The sequence below is a fragment of the Haliotis cracherodii genome, unplaced genomic scaffold, assembly GCF_022045235.1.
Source record: "Haliotis cracherodii isolate W230 unplaced genomic scaffold, xgHalCrac1.p SCAF_3, whole genome shotgun sequence".
Lineage (NCBI taxonomy): Eukaryota > Metazoa > Mollusca > Gastropoda > Lepetellida > Haliotidae > Haliotis > Haliotis cracherodii.
The window spans coordinates 44,688,022-44,708,099 of record NW_027266286.1 but is presented as its reverse complement, the minus strand read 5'-3'; the positions used below and the strand labels follow the sequence as shown (position 1 = coordinate 44,708,099).

General features: G+C 42.9%; 2 protein-coding genes across 2 annotated transcripts in view; one reads left to right on the top strand and one right to left on the bottom strand.

The window, feature by feature from the left end:
• LOC139473564 (synaptotagmin-7-like) overlaps positions 1 to 14,249 on the bottom strand; it is a 422,936-nt gene extending 408,687 nt beyond the window's left edge. Inside the window, exon 1 of the mRNA XM_071256214.1 lies at positions 13,972 to 14,249. The gene's annotated coding sequence lies outside the window, so the exon portion shown is untranslated. The remainder of the gene's footprint in view (positions 1 to 13,971) is intronic.
• Positions 3,612 to 4,913, top strand: LOC139475458 (otolin-1-like). The gene is made up of 2 exons (XM_071258666.1): positions 3,612 to 4,072; positions 4,847 to 4,913. Exons 1-2 carry the CDS (start codon positions 3,612 to 3,614, stop codon positions 4,911 to 4,913), a joined length of 528 nt encoding a protein of 175 aa, XP_071114767.1.
• Positions 14,250 to 20,078: the final 5,829 nt, after the last annotated feature.

Below are 20,078 nucleotides of genomic sequence, written 5' to 3'. Positions count from 1 at the left end.
TTTGTACTCTGCAGTCGCTTCACCGGCAGGCTTTGGCTGGTGCTCTTTGTTCTCGGCACCGTGGGAGACGAGCCGACTTGAAGACGTTGTGTAGCGCCAAGAACGTCTTGTCTAATCAAGTACCGTCTGCCAATAGAACAGGATTAGAAGGTTGGAGCAGGTCACAGGGTGCTTGCTAGAACTGCCAAGTGACCAGTACCGTTGGTCAAGGAGGTCATGTTTCAGTGGTTTCAAACAACTGTTGACCATCGTAGAAGGTTGAGCTCGGTTTCTGTTTGTACCAGATTGAAACCGGGAAGTTGTGTTCGAGTATACACGGAATCAGTGGGTGGGTGAGTTGGGTTTGAACCGTTTTGAACAGTATTCCAGTTATACAACGACGTGTCAACTTCATAATCATGTGAGAGGAAATCCCGAAGTGATGCAGGTCTCAGACGTTCACCACTTTGGCGAAATCATCGAGCACGGGTATGGTGCTGACAAACCTTGAAACAACATCGGGGCGAACCGGGGTTCGACCCGCAATCATAGGTTTGTGGCCTGCCCAAGGGACGCAACTCTGTATAGCGAATTGCGGTGTCACTCGTGCCCTCTGCATGACTCCAGTTCACAATAAGCTCACGAGCGCAATCGGGGGTCGTTCGTCATATGCGAGTGGGTGAGTGAGTGAGTGAGTGAGCGAGTATGGTTTTACGCCGCTTTTAGCAATATTCCAGCAATATGACGGCGGGGGACACCAGAAATGGGCTTTACACATTGTACCCATGTCGGGAATCGAACCCGGGTCTTCGGCGTGACGAGCGAACGCTTTAACCACCAGGCTCCCCGACCGCCCCTCGCCATATGCGTTCAACTAGACTGTTTTAAGTCTATTAAGGAGTATGTATTACACGTTGGTCACTACTCCCGGTATATGGCGACAGGGGACGCAAATAATGGGCTTCTTAAGCTGTACCAAATTTGGGAATCAAACCCGTGTTTTCAAGGTGGCGTGTAAACGTTTGGACCACTTGGCATCCCCACAAACTAAGATTTGACATGACAAGATATATGTAGATACAATACCATTTCATACGGAAGAGTCCACTTTGAATGTATATTACATTTTCGTTTGAAGTGTTTATGTCACATTTGCACCAAGGTAGATTGAAAATTGTGGCGTAAAAGCACATTCATTCACCACATTTGTTTCGGGGTTGGGGGCGGTCGGGTAGCCTAGTGGTTAAAGCGTTCGTTCGTCACGCCGAAGACCCGGGTTCGATTCCCGACATGGGTACAATGTGTGAAGCCCATTTCTGGTGTCCCCGCCGTGATATTGCTGGAATATTGGTAAAAGCGGCGTAAAACCATATTCACTCACTGTTTCGGGGTTTGGAAAGAGCAAGCGTTTGACCCAAGTTAAACTCACATGAATATAGTAAGCGACACACAGTGACCTGAGCATCTGAACAGGTTTTATATATTTTTGTTTGCAATAACCCATCTATGCCACAGCTGACCTTACTCGCTATATGGTTGAGATATATAATAATGCAGTGCGATGTTACACTGTAACTACCTCATTCACAGCTGCCTGAAAAAATGAAATCTGCACATATAAACCAGTGGTTGATATCAAGAGGAACGTCCCAAGAGCCGGGGTACGATGACACGCAATTATCCAAACATCCTGATATCCCGATCCTCCATAGGCTGCTGGGGACCAATATTCTTACCCTAAGTCACCACTGGTCATAAGCTGTGTTAAAGAGGATGTGACAGAGCGCACTCAACAACAAAATGATTACGGGTAACTGTATATATCTCTACGGGGAATAAAGTCATGTTTTCTGTGCTGCTTGAGCTTTTCAAGCGAGCAGAATACGGCATGAATCCCGATAAATTGTGGCTTCGATTTTGCAATCAAAATGTAATGTGAATAGTTAAATCAATACAACTTTCCCCAGTTCCGTAAATATCTACACAGCACTCAGTGAATTGATGTGCATGTTTTCGGGTTTTATTCTTGTCTAACCGAGCAAAACTAAAGAATATTCATGATTATAAAATCAATCGAAACATCTTTAAAGTTAACAGTTTAAAATGAACCATCATGGTCTGCATCGATCCGAACGGTGATGGTGGTATGTGGTGGGTGGTATGGGGTGTGTGTGTGTGTGTGTGTGTGTGGGGGGGGGGGTAATGGTGTGGGGGGTGGGGGGGGGGGGGTGGGGCTGAGTGGGGGGGTGGGTCTGGTGGGGGAAGGGAACACTCACATGTATTAGAGCCAGAAAATAGTCTTTAAAGGCAGAACATGCAGAGTGCCAATCATCAGGGTTTTGATGAGATCTTTGACCAGAGCCTGTGCCAGTGCTAGAAACAGTGCTAGTGCTTGAACCAGTCTTGGTGCAAGTGCTCGGATCAGTGCTTGTGCGAGTGCTTAGGTCAGTGCTTGGATCAGCGCTTCAGCCAGTGCTTGGGTAAGTGCTTGTGCCAGTGTTTGGGTCAGTGCTTGTGCCAATGCTTGGATCACTGCATGTGCCAGTGGTTGCATCAGTGCTTATGCCAGTACTTTTTAAACCATGCAGTTCAAAGCCAGCCGACTTTTATTATGTGTCTGAGGCAGCAGCTGTCTAGGTGTTCTAAACGTACCTTCACCTCGCCTACAATATTACTAAATCTCCTCGCCACCATGTTTTATCGAACTTTGCATCTGTTCATTGTAATGGTGAAATTCATAAATATAATTTACCGCTTTATAATTTAGAAAAAACCCGCAAGTATGAGAAATCTATTTACACCAATCATCTGAAACAGTAACGCAAATAACACCGTCTAAGTAACTGAGAGGAAAACGAGTTAATAGTTATACTTTATCGATGATTTTTTTTCAAAGGGGAAATGCATTCATGTATTGGCCGTTGGGGCATTAACGTCACGTTTCCTCTTCTGTGAATGTCATTTATTTTCATGTTAAACAGACTGAAAATATATTCCGTACTTAACCCGATTTATAACATTTCATCCAATATTTATGGTAGCATGTGTGTAGCCGAGAAAAGAGTGTTATAAAGTGTAAAACCGTGTTTTTTTAATTAAATTACTAGCCCGTGGAATAAAAATGTTTTGATATGAATCCATTCCATTCCGACATATTATGTGCCCAGGAAATCAAACTATCGATCTGTTGTAAATTGAGCGGGAGATCTACAATGAGCATGATATATAGTTCATGTGATGCTAATGTCAGAGGGTGTATTCATCAAGAGTAGTCTTTACCCCAGGAAGTTCAACATGGAAGCTGAAAGATGAAGAAATAACCGTTACCCTTTAATATGAGTTAGGGAGAAAGGAGATGAGAGTGGGCGAGAGAGAGAGAGAGAAATGAGAGAAATGAGAGAGAGAGATGGTAGAGAGAAAGATGGGAAGAGGAGGGAGAGGGGAGAGATATGGTAGAGGAAGGAAAGATGGGGAGAGGTGGGAGAGGGAAAATATATGGTAGAGGAAGGAAAGATGGGGAGAGGTGGAGAGGGAAGAGATATGATAGATGGAAGGAAAGATGGGAGAGGTGGGAGAGGGAAGAGATATGGTAGCGGAAGGAAAGGTGGGGAGAGGTGGGAGAGGGAAGAGATATGGTAGAGGAAGGAAAGATGGGGAGAGGTGGGAGAGGGAAAATATATGGTAGAGGAAGGAAAGATGGGGAGAGGTGGAGAGGGAAGAGATATGATAGATGGAAGGAAAGATGGGGAGAGGTGGGAGAGGGAAGAGATATGGTAGAGGAAGGAAAGATGGGAGAGGTGGGAGAGGGAAGAGATATGGTAGAGGAAGGAAAGATGGGAGAGGTGGGAGAGGGAAGAGATATGGTAGAGGAAGGAAAGATGGGGAGAGGTGGGAGAGGGAAGAGATATGGTAGAGGAAGCAAAGATGGGAAGAGATGGGAGAGGGAAGAGATTATGGTAGAGGAAGGAAAGATGGGAGAGGTGGGAGAGGGAAGAGATATGGTAGAGGAAGGAAAGATGGGGAGAGGTGGGAGAGGGAAGAGATATGGTAGAGGAAGGAAAGATGGGGAGAGGTGGGAGAGGGAAGAGATATGGTAGAGGAAGGAAAGATGGGGAGAGGTGGGAGAGGGAAGAGATATGGTAGCGGAAGGAAAGATGGGGAGAGGTGGGAGAGGGAAGAGAGATAGTAGATGGAAGGAAAGATGAGGGGGAGGCCATTACGAATCAAGTAAACTACAACTCAAAAGGAAAACTGGGGATATGATCATATAGGTGTGACAACGTTGCTCTACAGTCGTAATGACATGATCGATTTATGAATGATGATCAAAGGTCACGAATCACAAAAACATCAAACGGGCTGATCCCCGGGATAGGCCCGGGATAGTCGGGGATCCATGAGGCTTTGTGGACCCGCCGTTACAGGCGCCTCATCACCTTCATCTCGCCCTTGAATCCTCACTTTCGCTGATTATACATTACACGTATTTTTAAATGTATACTTCGTATGCATCATCTCAACAAAGTTCAAAACTTCGACAACTTTTTGAAAGACGAGATAAGAAACAAAATAGTGTCACTGACTACATTAATGAGTCTGTGTACTGACAGAAACGGGTGGACTACATCTCCCTCAGTTATGGCCCATGTTTGGACAATATACGTGTATGACAGAACAGGTGGCTCTGTTCCCATTGAGGAACGTGAATTTTACATACACATACACCATAAGGAAAGTGTCAAGGAGATATATTGCAACGGTGAACCCTTTTCTTCTACTTCCAAATATCCATCCGTTAACCACAGTTAGAACTGTTTTTTGCAAGCTATAAGAAACATACTGCACTTCCTGTTACTGTGTTTTTTAGCTACTCAGGAAGGAAAGAATTCCCGTTGCCTCCCCGGAGGCTCATTGAGGCAGAATTGGAGAAGTAACTGTTCGACGTGTATCGATTTGAACCCACACGAAAATAGTTGACAAAACACCTCTGTTTCATTCACTTCCGTTAGTCCAGGGAAAATGAGATAAACTCGTTGTGTTCGTTGGTCCGTTTGAGATGATCTTAATCTGGCTTGAAGACCAGTGCTGAAGATTAAGGCCGTGTCTGTATGCATGTCAGTGTTACGGTAGAAGCTGGAACGTGAATCCACAATGTAGGCTATGAAGTACATGTATGCGGATTTCAGTTAATATTTGGGGTCGGCGTATTTCGTTGAAGATAAATTTTCAGTCATAACACAGGAAATGATATAAGTTTGCGGCTGGTGTGTGGTCATGATTATAACTTGCTCACCTGAATCTCTGTATTGGGAGGAAAGCAGATTCATTTGTTCTCTTGGCGATCACAGTATAACACAATCCAGCAGCAATTGTGAACCGAACATAAATGTTGCTCGATATAAAAAAATTCTATGGTCGATAAAAAAACGTTTTTTCTTAGAATCGGCCGTCATGTTGCACGAACTTTGCGCACTTGGCGGTTTTCGGTGAAATCATGTAGACAACGGCAAGAACATGATGTGGCATGGAATGACACATGTGCTGTGTAAATGCGTTTGTGGCAGTTGATATAATGAACGCCGCAGGCAACAATATTCCAGGTGGCGTTGAACTAGTGGTTGACAGCATGAGCAACGGGAACCACAAACCGATTGTAACCATCATATTGCAACCATCAAATCTTTATTGACATTTATTTGATATCAGAGATTACATCATTTTTCCGAGGCAAGGGAGTTAACTGACTATAAAGTCCAGTTTCCACCCTCGCCGAACTAGGCTGGATTTCTGGAGTGATGTTTTGGCTGGACTAACGAGTCTATGCATCGTCTAATCAAAATCGCGTAACGAACTAGACATCCGGTTCGTAAACAACATTGATTTCAACATGCAGATTTCGGTCGACTGCGGGATTTGCAAGGCCCGTCAACTGGGCGTCGACAGCTATTTTCCAAATATTTTCACGCTTTTCATCAAGGTGATCAAGTGATTTGATGCACTTCGCAAAGTACGACCCGTTTTATTACAATATAGATCTCATGATTGTCGATCAGATCGTCTTGAAGAGGCGCCCCCATTTCGTTTAAAGCAAGTGATATGAGAGGTAGAATCTGATTGGAGGAGGAACATAGAAGGGGCATAACTCGTATTAGTCACCGGTGGCGCTACGATCGAGCCACGAAATTAAAAAAAAGTTCAACAAGGGTGGAAACTGGACTTATAAAGTCCTCGGGAAGATGAGATTTACGGTGAGGTGAGGTGAAATGGGGTTTAACGTCGCGTCCAAGATTATTGCACTTATATAGCGATGTGCATGTACTTGTGTGTGTTTGTGTGGCTGCTTGTACTAGTCCGGACTGATGCCGATGTATAGTGCTAGCACACTGAGATACCATGCCGCAGTTTAACATGAATACCCCACTCAGACACAGTATACTGACTCCGAGCCGACCAGTCCTTGTTTTAGCCCCTTAATGCCGAGCGCCAGACAGGGTAACAACAAGTTCCATCTTGAGATTTACGGAGCGCAGGGTGTGTGTTTTGCTGGTTGTGTAGAAAAAGAACAGCAACACGTCTACCGACAGATTTACAGTACACCAATCACAGAGCCTCACAGCAAACGTGTCAGCTTAATGCAGTTCTTTGACGATTGGAACCAACGATCAGTGAGTCCTGGCTTAAACAAAGATTAGTTTGCTTTAAGTCACGGTTTGAAACACGCTCTTGCTTTAACCGTAGAACAGTTTTGTAATAACCATCATTTGCAATTAACTGCTGGTTTGTAAAGGTTCCGTAGTGACAAGCTATAGGCAGGCGGTGCCTAATAGAGGCCATTCTGAAGATGGAATCTTTGAAGTTTTGGATCTGCTACTTTGTACATCTTCCTTCCAGCTTTCAAGCAACTAATTGAGTCTCTCTCTCTTGATTCCACGTTTCTAAGTACACTTTTATCACACGCTATTATTGCCCTTCCTTGAATATGACGTTCTGTAAATGATAGTTTTTATCATCAATGCTTCCAACATCTTTAGGCTTTCATTGTTTATTCCTCAAATGACAGCCGTTTCTATGCTAATGACGTCTTTCCCTTCAGTGATCCTTTGAGAAGCCTCTCAAATAGACATCATTAATTATATTCAAAACACAATTATCTGTTAGCGGAGATCGTTACACGTGTCACCGGCGTGAGGCAAAGCCAGACGGGGTATAGCGGTGTATAAAGCGTCGCCCTTCTTGAGGTGATCTCCAAAGACCATCGACAACACTGCCAAATCAATATTCCAGACATGAAAAGACAGTAATTCTTTCCCGAGGTAATGATATAGGTGTCCTCACACTGGAAACGGACTGTTTGTAGAGCTGCAGTTTACAGATCGCCTTGGGTTATCATGTTGTTTTACACGATAGAATAAATGGATGAACCTTTGAGGATGGTAATTCAAATGATTTTGTTTTTATTGTTGTGAAAATATGTTTAATTCAGGCTACAAATTCCCTTATGTTATGTGAGGATTCTGGTTCAGCACCTTATTATATTATATACATACCACAAACAGAATATTTTCCTCTTTATGAGAATACGAACTCGCGTCTGACGATTGCTTAAACCCTGAGGCGACCAAAGAGTTAAACCTACTGTGTTTTGAAACGTTTTGATGTTGTCTCACTGCTAATCGATCGATACCTCTTATTTTTAATTTCAAATTAAAATAAGAGGTAAGCAATTGGTATCTCATTTTAACCAATCACAATCAAACATTCTTGAATCATATAATGGTCGAATGAGTGAAAATTGTGTTACGCCGAAGTCAGCAATATTACATCTATATCACGGCGGCCTGTTTACATCGACTCTTTGCAAGGCAATTCAGGAAGGCAATTGACCAAATAGTTGTTTCGCAATGATCCACGATTAGGAGCGATGTAATAATTTAGCAAATTATAAATACTACGTCAAGTTTAAACAACAACATATAATACAAATTCGCATTTGTCAAACCAATTTGAAGGTTTTGTTTTGGCCAAGTCTGGACAAGGCCAATCGTAGGCAGCCTACGCCGTCTGGGTACAATGTCAGCACACACAGTCAGCAGGATCTAGATAAGGCATCGAGACAATCTCGTTTTAGTTGACTCGGGCGATATCGGGTTCAACGTGCATGGAATCATGGCAGCAAGTATTGTGAACACATGTCTTCATTGTTCAACATCATGTTATACAATTGTAAATATAACTAAATATTGACACATACAGTAATTTCATCGTAACAGTTTCCCTTTTGTTGAGAGGATTAATTTAGATGGCAATTGCAAGAGAGTAAGTGGTTTACATTGATGACATATTAAAGAAAAATATGAGGCTTGTAAAAAATCGAGTGTGCTTGATGTTTAACGCCGCACTCAGGAACATTTCCGGAAAATGACGGCGGTCTGTAAATAATCGAGTCTGGACCAGACAACCCAGTGATTAACATCATGCGCATCGATCAATGCAATTGAGATACGATAACATGCATAAAAAATGTCAGCGAACCTGACCATCCGATCCCATTAGTCGCGTCTTAACAAGCATGGGTTGCGGACCTATCCTAACCCGGATCTTCACTGGTCAAATCGAGTGGAGACCAGACAAATCAGTGGTTGATATTGTGAGCAATGTCCCACGCCGTCGGAGGACAATGGCAAGAGTTATTTTACTCATACAAGCATAGATTACTGAGGACCAAATTAATCCCGGACTCCCCATGGGATGATGGATTGAGTGAGGGTGACGCCGATATGAACAGAAGTCATTTTAGAAGTTCATGGTAGAAGCAAACACGTCTATGCAAAACGACGGCGTTGAAACTTTGTTCAAATAACTATAAACTATCTCCTAGAAATACCCGATGTCCATTAACTTAAACGAAATACATGCACTAAAACGAATGATTCAGCAAATCTGAACCTCAAGGTTAATGAAAGGCCCTGAGAAACTTGTAATCAAAGCATGATATTAAACATTAATTAATTAATATTAAAAGTACTCATACCCACGCCATCACGACACATTCACACCGCAGAGGCTGCCAGAGAAAACTAAAGTGTGCATAGTATTTACGACAAACGATTTTCATATTTCTCACTTGTTACCTTAATAACCAGGAGTTTGATATTGAATGTGATGATCGATGAAAATATTAACCCTACAGTCGGCAAAATCCTGTTTGTCAAAATAGCATGGCATAAACGAATCACATACCGTATTGTTTAAACTACATGTATACACTCAATGTGTGTATATTTACAGAAACGGCATAGGGCTTAACGACGAGAGGCACATTAGTCCCTCTCATAAATGTATGTGACAACTTATGGCTTGTAAACGTCCTGGAATACTAGAACCAAGATTAATGACCAAGATTATTGCTGGGTGCAGAGTTTGGCAACAACAAAACTCACCTTCACCAAATTGTCGAATCAAATCAAATCAAATCAAATCAAATCAAAGACATGCTTATCCTTTCGCAAACACCTGATGAAAAAACATTTTCAATGACCCATTTGTATTATTTTCATCATTTTCGCCTTCTGCCCCTAGTGAAGTATTCATTGGTGGATAATCGAGATAACTATTCTTTGACGTTTTTAGTTTAACAGAACTGACATACTGTCTTTAAGACCAGCCCAGCTGATGTTCTGACGGGTGGTGTGGTCTTGGATTTATTTTTAAAATAAAACTGCTCCAGAAAATACCGGAAAAACTTATTTCCCATCAGGTTTCACTAAAGATTTTTCATAACTTTTTTTCACAGAAAAATGGAATGTCTTAAACCAATGAGCGAAAAACATTCTGTCTCAACCAAGAGTTTGTTGTTTTTGTTTGACACCGCAAAAATCCCGGCTATATGCCGGTCTCTAAATATCCAGTGATTGACATCATGATCATCGATCTACACAATTGAGATTCGATGACATGCATCAACTAAATCACCAAGCCTGACCACCCGGTTCCGGTGCCTCTTACAACAATCATGGGTTGCTGAAATCAATTCTAACCCGGATATTTCGCAAATCCAGCTCTTTGTAGTATACCAAATGTCACATCGGGGACGTATATTAGATTCGAACCCACGATCAGCATATCGTGGAGTGGCAAAGGGACGCAACGGTGCACACCGAGTTACGGCGCCTTGGGCCACAGGGCTATGTGCGCTCTTAATGCCTACAGTGAGTGAGTGAGTGAGTTGGGTTTAACGTCGCTTTTAACAGTATTTCAGTTATATCACAGCGTGTCAGCTGAATATGGGAGGAAAGCCCGAAGTGAGGCAGGTCTCAGATGTTTACCACTTCGGTGAAACCCACGAGCATAACATAATTGGGGCGAACAGTGATTCGAGCCCACAATCATAGGTTTCTGGCGTGCCCAAGGGACGCAACTCTGCACAGCGAATCGCGGCGCCTTAGACGACTGGGCCACTAATGCCAACAGACACCAAGTTATACCAGCGTAATAATCCATGAACAGTTGGACTTTATACGACCTAAGTTGATACACAGCAGTATGATCGAAGTTCCTTCAAACGTTAGCAGTCGCTGATGTTAAATCGAACCTAATACAAATGTCTGCAACTGAAATATCCAGTGTTTTATAGAACCTAATACAAATGTCTGCAGTAGAAACATTCAACGTCAATGTTCAGCAGTGTTCAGACAGGTTGCCATATCTCTGGATGCGTCTTCCTGCGTCTGCTACAGAGCAGAGAAGGTCATTTTGTAATAAGGTCTTGTGTTATGGGATTCGCAACAGTACCACCGATCTCGCGTTTCGGAATATTGAATACTGTCTCACCATGGTAGCCCCAGGGGGTAGCTGATACATCGTGACCCCTGAAGATTCCGGGGTAGAATAGGTCTTCAGCAACCCATGCTTGCCGTAAAAGGCGACTATACTTGTCGTAAAAGGCGACTAACGGGATCGGGTGGTCAGGCTCGCTGACTTGGTTGATGCATGTCATCGATTCCAATTGCGTGGATCGATGCTCATGATATTAATCACTGGATTGTCTGGTCCAGACTCGATTATTTACAGACCGCCGTCATATGGCTGGAATATTGCTGAGTGCGGCTGTCAGCAATAAAACAACAAACAAACCGTTTTGTGTCGTAGTCACTGTTATCCAACCATATTAAAAGCAATAGGAAACAGAGCAAAGAAAATATAGAGTTTCTATCAAACATCGACTGTACGTCCATTGCAGCCTACTACAAAAGGTCTTCGGTGTTTACGCCATCAGGAAACCGACACCTGAGAATAGTGTCCATCGAGTTGAAAAAACCGCGACAAGCATCGAGGTAATACCTACATACGGCGTCTGTAGCGGAGAACGCTACCTGACACTACTCACGTCTACACTGATTCAGACCGACTATTAAAACATCCATCAGGATATGAATGGCAACGAAGGCCCGAGTAAATATTATGGTCAGGTTCATCTGTCTGAAGATCTATGATTCCGTCCCAGACGCATTTCCAGCAACTGCCAAACAGTGGCCTTTATCTAATCAAGCCCCTCCTTAACCATCCTCGAGAACCCTACTCACGGTGATGCGTGACAAGTATAAACGAGGTGCCATAATCAATATTTATAGTACTCAAAACAAGTTAAAGAACAACCGCAATTTGAAAGCAGCGTGTTGCAATGCCAACCAGCCACGCCGCCTTTAGCAATATTCCAGCAATATCGCGGCGGGGGACACCAGAAATGGGCTTCACACATTGTACCCATGTCGGGAATCCAACCCGGGTCTTCGGCGTGACGAGCGAACGCTTTAACCACTAGGCTACCCGACGGCCCGCCCACCAGCCAGGACAGATTAACTACAGTCGTATGAAAAACGGGTGTTCTTCAACTTATTTTGAGTAGTATATATTCTGTCAGTAAGTTGTACAGATCTCGAAATATGAATCAGGAATCAGTTGGCTAAAATGTACGAATAAAGTTTTTTTAATGTTATAAATGACATATTTCTGACGTAATCTTATTCCAAGGTCTCGTGTTGTTCCTTTTTGTTAATTTGTGTTAGGGAAGGGGGTGGGGTGGGGTCTCGTGACCTGTGGCAGTGAGGTAGCCTTGTGATTAAGGCGTTCGTTGGTCATTACGAGAGCCCGGGTTCGATTCCCCATGTAAATGGGGACAATGTGTAAAACCCGTGTGTGGTGTTACCCAAATGACATTGTTGGATTGCTGCTAAAAGCCATGCGTACTCATTCAAGAGTTCAAGAGGGTAATGTGAGCAAAATACGTTCACCCAAAACACACCACGGTATAAGCAACACAAAAACAAAGCAGCGATTCCGAGTTTCCGACGACCAAATATTCAACTTAAGGGAGTAAGTGATTTACATATTCTTCCTTAAACAGTAGTTAACTCCTTAAAAAGCTTGTCCTCTTGGTGTTCAATTTGTAAAGAAAGCCCGATGCATGTATACCAGTTTGTTGAAACGCAAGAGCGCGGATATGGTGCTGACAGCTGAGAATAATAACGTGTCGAATCTGGGATTCGAACCTACAATAGTAGATTCTGGCACACTTAAGGGGCGCAACTGTGCATAGCACATCGCTGTGGGTCATCAGTGCCCTTCGATTTAAGATAACCGATAAGCATATACGAGTTTCTTATAGATTTTCTTTATGTTATTAAAACCGAGGACACACCATATGCCAGATTACCCTCGGGATCAATATACTATTGTTCACATTGCAACATTGTGCTCAAGCATACTGCATACCTTCCCTAATGAAACATTTATTAAATCATCAATATGTAAGATTTACATCTGACAACTACAATACGTCTTACGTCAGCAACAGCAAAGTCAGCAGAAACGTTCCCCCGACGTCACTGACGACTCTCTAATGTAACATATTGTTTATCATACATGATTAGCGAACGACGACGAGCAATGCAAACACGGTAATTAACATCATGACATTTGCGTAATGGTTGTAAATTCAAAAGAACCTTCGTAGGTAGGGATCGATATCTGGATTCTTCCATGTCAGCAAGACATGATACTTTTAAACACTGCATCACGTATCTCATTGTTGTGACGGACATGTAATATATTCGTGATGGTAAGTCGGTTGACAAAACGTGACATTGAAGAAACATTTATTGGTGAATAAGTTTGGTTTTATCACAGCGTTGGGTACCAGAAATTGGTCATACGCATTGTGACCATTTTGGGAATGGTGCCCATGCAGGAATCGAACCAGGGTTTGACTGGGTGACGAACCGACGCTTTAACCACTTGGCCACCCTCTCCCTATTTAAAAAAAAAATCGAAATATTTTCAGGAAACAGTATCACACATGATGAAATCATTCTCTGAAATCATTCACATGTACAGTGAAACCCTACTTTTTCCGGATCTGAATGTATGTTTGTTGTTTAACGCCGCGCTCAGCAATATTCCAGCTATATAACGGGGCCTGTATATAATCGAGCCTGGACCAGACAATCCAGTGATTGATATTGCGAACAACGATCCATACTGTCACGTCATCAACCAAGTCACAGCGCCTGACCACCCGATCCACTGAGTCTCCTCTTAGGGCCAGCATAAGTTGGGGGCTCATTCTACCCCGGAGTCGGGGCGGTCGGGTAGACTAGTGGTTAAAGCGTTCGATCGTCACGCCGAAGACCCGGGTTCGATTCCCGACATGGGTACAATGTGTGAAGCCCGTTTCTGGTGTCCCCCGCCGTGAATATTGCTATATGGTATAGCGTTGTTTCGTAGCGGATACGTGAGCATTTGTCACAGGGCATATTATATACTCTTCGCCTGTGATATTCAAGATGTGCATAAATGTTACAGTACAAACAGATTTGTCATATGATTGGAAAGCGTCTTTGAAAGTTGAACCAGAGAGTCACACAAAGACTCACTGGTTAAGCTATACACAGAATAACGGGACATATAACATCTATAAGTCGAAAAAGCACTTACCTGCTCTGGCTGAAGGAGTAATGAGTAAGAATATCCGAGTCATCAAAGGTCAGAATCCTCACAAAGTCATCATTGATCAAGGCACACAAGAAAAAGAAGGTTACTAGTCTCTCGTTTCTGCGCATGCGCTGTAGCAATCATCACCCGGAAAGGACAAATTTAAACTTTTGGGAAGAAACTCTATTACAAGTTGATTTGAGCCTCTCAATAAATCAGAGCCTCTGTGGCACCGAGGCCAACATCACCAAGCTGTTAGGAGAAAGGTCTGCCGTGTCGATTTTTCGTTACGCAAGGGTCCGATCGCTCGGCGATGTACATCGGATAAGAAACGTGTACAGAGTTGATCGATAGGCGACATTAACCACGGACTGTACGTTCTGCAGTCGTTATTGCACCGTGTTGTGTTACAAAAGATGGGATTCTTACGCAGAAGCAATAACATGTGTCTTAACCAGGTGTCGATGTCGAAGTGGCTGATGCGACAATATGTCTACCGCACCATGTTGCGCTGACGAGAATATGCAGACGGGACATCGATGCACGCACTCATATCCATGACATACCCAGGACAAAGGAGTGAATTCTGTCTATAATATATGAGTTTGTATTACAACAACATGCAAGAGGTGATCGCACGGCAATTGGAAGATCCTCTGGAGCTTAAACACACATGATTGTATCATGAAAGCGGTTGATATGATTCAATAGAATTACAATCTGGACTGCGACTTCAACCGAATCAATACACACAAGCAGGAGGGTGAGTTTATAGATGGATACAGAAAGAGGAACAATAATTACCTTTCTATGCAAATGTAGTTTTACGTGTATTAACGTAATCTCACCATGTGAACAGTGAAAATGATCGCGCAGCATTTGGAAGACTCTCTAGAGCATAAACACGTATGATGGTATTATGAAAGCGATTGATATGATTCAGTTCAATTTGACTGCGACTTCCACCGAATCAATATACACAAGGGGGATTGTGAATTAATTGATGGATACATAAAGCAAAGCAATAATTACCTTTCTATGCAAATGTAGTACCACATGTATTAGTACAATGTTTGTTTGTTTGTTGTTTAACGCCGCAATATTCCAGCCATATGACGGCAGTGTGTAAATATTCAAGTCTGGACTTGACAAGCCAGTGATTGACATCATGGGCTTCGATCCACGCAATTGGGATCGATGACATGCTTCAACCAAGTCAGTGAGTCTGACCACCCGATCCCGTTAGTCGCCTTTTACGACACACAAAGTCGCTTTTTATGGCAAGCATTGGTTTCTGAAGACCTATTCTACCCCGGATCTTCACGGGTCTATTAGCACAACGTATCGTATAGGGAGCGACCCAGACAAAAAACAAACATGTCCTTAGGTTTTACCACATATCGCTGGATATACTGTATGTCGTAAAAAAGTAACGGTTCTACTGCTTCTTTCACACAAAAAAACCGCGTGTTTTGAAGCGGTGGCCGAAAAAAATTCCTTTGTAAAAAATCCAAGGCCTCTTCCCCCTGTGATACTAGATGGTGGGTCCCTTACTGGTCCCTTACGCCATATCACGGCAGATGGACACCAAAAATGGGCTTCACTCATTGAAACCATATTGGAAATCGAACCCGGGACTATGGCATTACGGCCAACGTTTGAACCACCCCGAAAGATCAGATCAGAATGATATTCCAGCTACATCACAGGGACATTTCTAAATAAGCATTCACGCCACACACTCTTTGTATTCCACCCCCGCCAAACATGGCTGGATATACTGTATGTCGTAAAAAGTAAAGGTTCGGCTGCTTCTTTCACAAAAAAACACGTGTTTTGAAGCGGTGGCCGAAAAAATTTCCTTTGTAAAAAATCCGAGGCCTCTTCCCCCTATGATACTAGATGGTGGGTCCCTTAGTGGTGAGTATGCCTTACGCCATTTTAGCAACACTTAAGCCATATCACGGCAGAGGGACACCAAATATGGGCTTCACTCATTGAAACCATATTGGAAATCGAACCCAACGGCCAACGTTTGAACCATCCCGAAAGATCAGATCAGAATGATATTCCAGCTACATCACAGGGACTTCGAAATAAGCATTCACGCCACACACGCTTTGTATCCACTCCCACCAAACATGGCATGGGATGAGCGTCCACGAACATTTTGAAGAACCTACCTCAGGGGCTGGGCTGCTGGAGGATGAGAGCACATTTTATGACATTCAGAAAGCTCCCCAATTCAAACGCATTCAAGGAGATCGAAGAGTAAGGATAAAACACGACAGAGATTATGATTGCAAGTGGTTGCAAATCCTTAGGGATAGGATCTGAATGAAACATACTTGAGGGTGACTGCTTTTGTCATTTACTTTCAAAATTTATTTGAAAAATATCGCGCAGTATGATATACTAGAGTGGCTTGTCCTTGATACAGGTGTTGATTCGGGCGGCTTCTTGTCAGTGTCGCACGTGCATCACAAAGTGTCTCGGTACAAAAAAGCCTACTGTTTGTTTAACCTGTCGAAACCAATGTATCTTTTTTGAAAACTCAGATTTGATCTTTTATTTTATGACAATTATTTCATATTTAGTGAGTTTGGATTAACGCCGCTTTTAAAGTATTCCAGGTATATCGTGGCGTGTCAACTTAATGTGGGAGGAAAGCCCGAACTGATGCAGGTCTCAGACGTTTACCACTTCGATGACATCCACGAGCACGGGTATGGTGACAAATCTAGAAACATAACGAACCGGGATTCGAATTCATATTCAATGACGATTCTTCTTTTATCCTGAGTGTTTGATGTTCAACGCCGCTTTTAGCAATATTCCAGCTATATCACGGCGGGGAACACCAGGAATGGGTTCACACATTGTACCCATGTCGGAAATCGAACCCATGTCTTCAGCGTGACGAGCGAACGCTTTAACCACTAGGCTACCCGACCGCCCCCCCCCCCCCCCCCCACAAACACACACACACAAGCCATGATCAAGCTACATGACAGCGGCCTGTAAAGAAATGAGTCTGTACCACAACACAAACCAGTGGTTGATACTATGAGCAGCTATCTACGCCGCAGGGGTACAACGACACGCTGTCAACCAAATCTCCGAACCTGATCAAATGATCCATTAAATCGTCTGGTATAAGCAATCGGATCCTGACAAGCAAGGGGCGCAACTCTGAGCAACAAAGTGGTACCTTAGACAATGGGCTACCCGTTTCTAGCTTTACCAGACTGTTATTCCTGTTAATACTTAATAAAAGAGTAAACGGTACCAATGAATGTAAAATTTATTAAATCACAAGCCTGTCTGAGTAATATTGACAGTCATCAAAGCCAGACTTTCGTCTTATTGTGTTTGGTCTTACAGCCTCTAGTATACAAATACTCATGGTAGGAGGGCAATCCAAATTCCTTGCACAGAAAGCAATCCAATCGATAAAACGAGTTTGACTTGAAGTTAGATGTAATTTGACTTTATTTATTACCATTAATTGAACCACGCTTTTGATACACTGGCGATGAAAAGGTCGCCGTCAGTCCAGATGAAAAGCAAAGTAGAATGGATTCTCTTGCTATTCGACTGTGGCCAACGTTTTAGTCATGGTTTCAAATATATAGCCACCAAGCCGAGGGACATGTAGAAATGATTAAATATCTCAAATTAATGAGTTTTCAATTCAAGATAGAGAAGTGTTGCATCTGCACTTTAAAGGCTGTCAAGTGGAGATATAATAAACAAATCAATGTCTGTGTGGAGATTTCCACCGAGTCGGCAATAAAATGCCTTGGCATCCTGTAACTGACAGTTCAATATCTATCAGCAGATTTCCCAAAGGGATGATGCATCAAAGACACATTTCCGGCATGTGAATTCCCCTGTTAAACCTGACCGATATGTTTGTGAATTCACTAAACAAAACCCATGTCCCTTCGAATAAATACTGAAATATACCCCCATGTGCTGAATTGCAGAAATTATTACGGTATTATTTATTACTAAAAGTTAATTTTCTGTGCCATGACAGACTTATTATAGTAATATGATAGAATCAGGCGTTTTAAAACATCTTAGAGATGACATGCAATGTCTGTCATGTCATTTTCGTGCTGCAGTTAGCAATATTCAAATTACACATGGTGCCTTGGATGTCACTAAGCCTGGGCCTGAGAAACTAGTGATTGATATCATGATGACTAAGTATGAGGTTGGGCATGATGACGACCTATCAGCTAGGTCACACAGTCACCACCAGTCTTCATTTTGGTCTTCTGACAAGCATACAGAGGAACCTGAAAGTGGTCAATCCCTGGCCTCATCGTACCAAAAGATGTAATAAGATGTTACTTGTTGATACCCTGCCTGATGTTTGGCATCAGGTTGATAAAACAAGGACTGGTCTACTCGGAGTCAGTATACTGTGTCTGAGTGGGGTATTCATGTTAAACTGTGGCATGGTATATCAGTGAACTCGTGCTGTAGTTCAATTTGACCTAGTTTAGATTCCTCCTGGTGAAGCTAATACTGTACGCTGAGAGAAACTACTGTTAAGTTCTCGCGAGAGACCTCGTCACAGACGGGAGTATCGGCAAACATTTGGAAGATGTCTGAGAGCGGAGTATTAGCCTGGCAAAGGGTGAAGACATGATCAGGTTTAATTGCCGGAGTATTGCTGATCGATTGTCATTATCCCAGACGGGTTTACAAGGCAATGTAGGAAGTGGAATAAGGTAACATGGTTCGACGCAATACGCTTAAATACCTCAATCATGCAAGGAAAGGTTCAGTAAGAGCTTCGCCAAACTGTTGATCTGGATATGGGAGTATTTGCTAAAGTGATCTGCTGACTGCTTCGGTTAAGTATTTAATGGGATAGTAATGAATTGAACGGATTAACCATTGATTGATCATGATAAGTGGAAAATGATATGTCCTCGAGTATTATTTAAATGTTTCTCATTTCACAAATTTCGACCTGCTAAAATAATATATGTTTATTTTTATAAATATTATTTACCAACTCGGCCCCTTGAATATATACTCTTCACAAAAATAGGGATATTTGGAAATAACTTCCAACCGATGATGAAGTATGACTATAAATGTTAAGACCGCCAACGATCGGACGATAGGGTTGAGATGGGAAATTTCAATGTTTTCGTTTTTGGATCTGTGGTGCGTACGAGGCATATTGCGTAGGAGTCTCCCGTGGGCGATTTGAGGGAGTCTGTTCCACTCCTCTTGCAGCGCCTGGCCAAGTTCAGCCAACGTGAGCGGCGGCCTGTGACGTTTACGCACACGTCTCCCTATCTTGTCCCAGACATGTTCAATGGGGGAAAGTGCTGGGCTCCATTTTATCATGGTATTCTATGGATGTTGTGCTGTTGGAAGTGAGCATTGGCCATTCGTGCACGGTGAGCGTTGTCGTCCTGAATAGCAAAACGTCGACCCACATGCCTTACAAACGGGACAACAGAAGGGTGTGCGTATGCTGTCCCGATTGTCGTGTCCAGTGACCCTTCCTTGCCCAGTATGGAGTGGGGTTCGCGAAATAAGTCAATAGTGATGCCACCCAACACCAAAACCAATCCACCGCCAAATCTGTCCTGAGGTCTCAGGTGGACATTGGCTTGACGTTCGACGTCGCCAGACACGACCACGACCATCAAGGAAGTGCAAAATGAATTGGGACTAATATGAAAATATGACACTTGACTGGCGACGATTAACCTAGTTGTGTACAGTGTACAACATAGGCGTCTGGTGGCAGTATGGCGATTTGTAAGGGGCGGCACAACAAGTGGTTGTCGAGTATAGAGATGAGCTGCATCTTTGTTGAATTTCTAATACTGCTACATGTTTACTGACGTCACTCTTCTTATTGCTTTGTGTCTCCAACCTTATAAGTCCTCCGTTTCCTTGTTTAAAGTTATCATCGCCGATACAGCAGTCGTTGCAGTCTGAATATAGCGCAAAGGCGATAACATTGTGAAACATTTTGGACATATTTTCCACGACAAACAAATAATCAGACTTATTTCTCAAACACCAGAAGCTATATTTAAAATATTTCTATTCGCCGTCCGCTCCCTAAA

Coding starts and splice junctions, on each gene's coding strand:
- LOC139475458 (XM_071258666.1), top strand. CDS start 3,612: ATGGTAGAGGAAGGAAAGATGGGGAGAGGTGGGAGAGGGAAAATATAT. Junction 4,073..4,846: donor TGGGAGAGGGAAGAGATATG/GTAGAGGAAGGA, acceptor TGTGTTTTTTAG/CTACTCAGGAAGGAAAGAAT.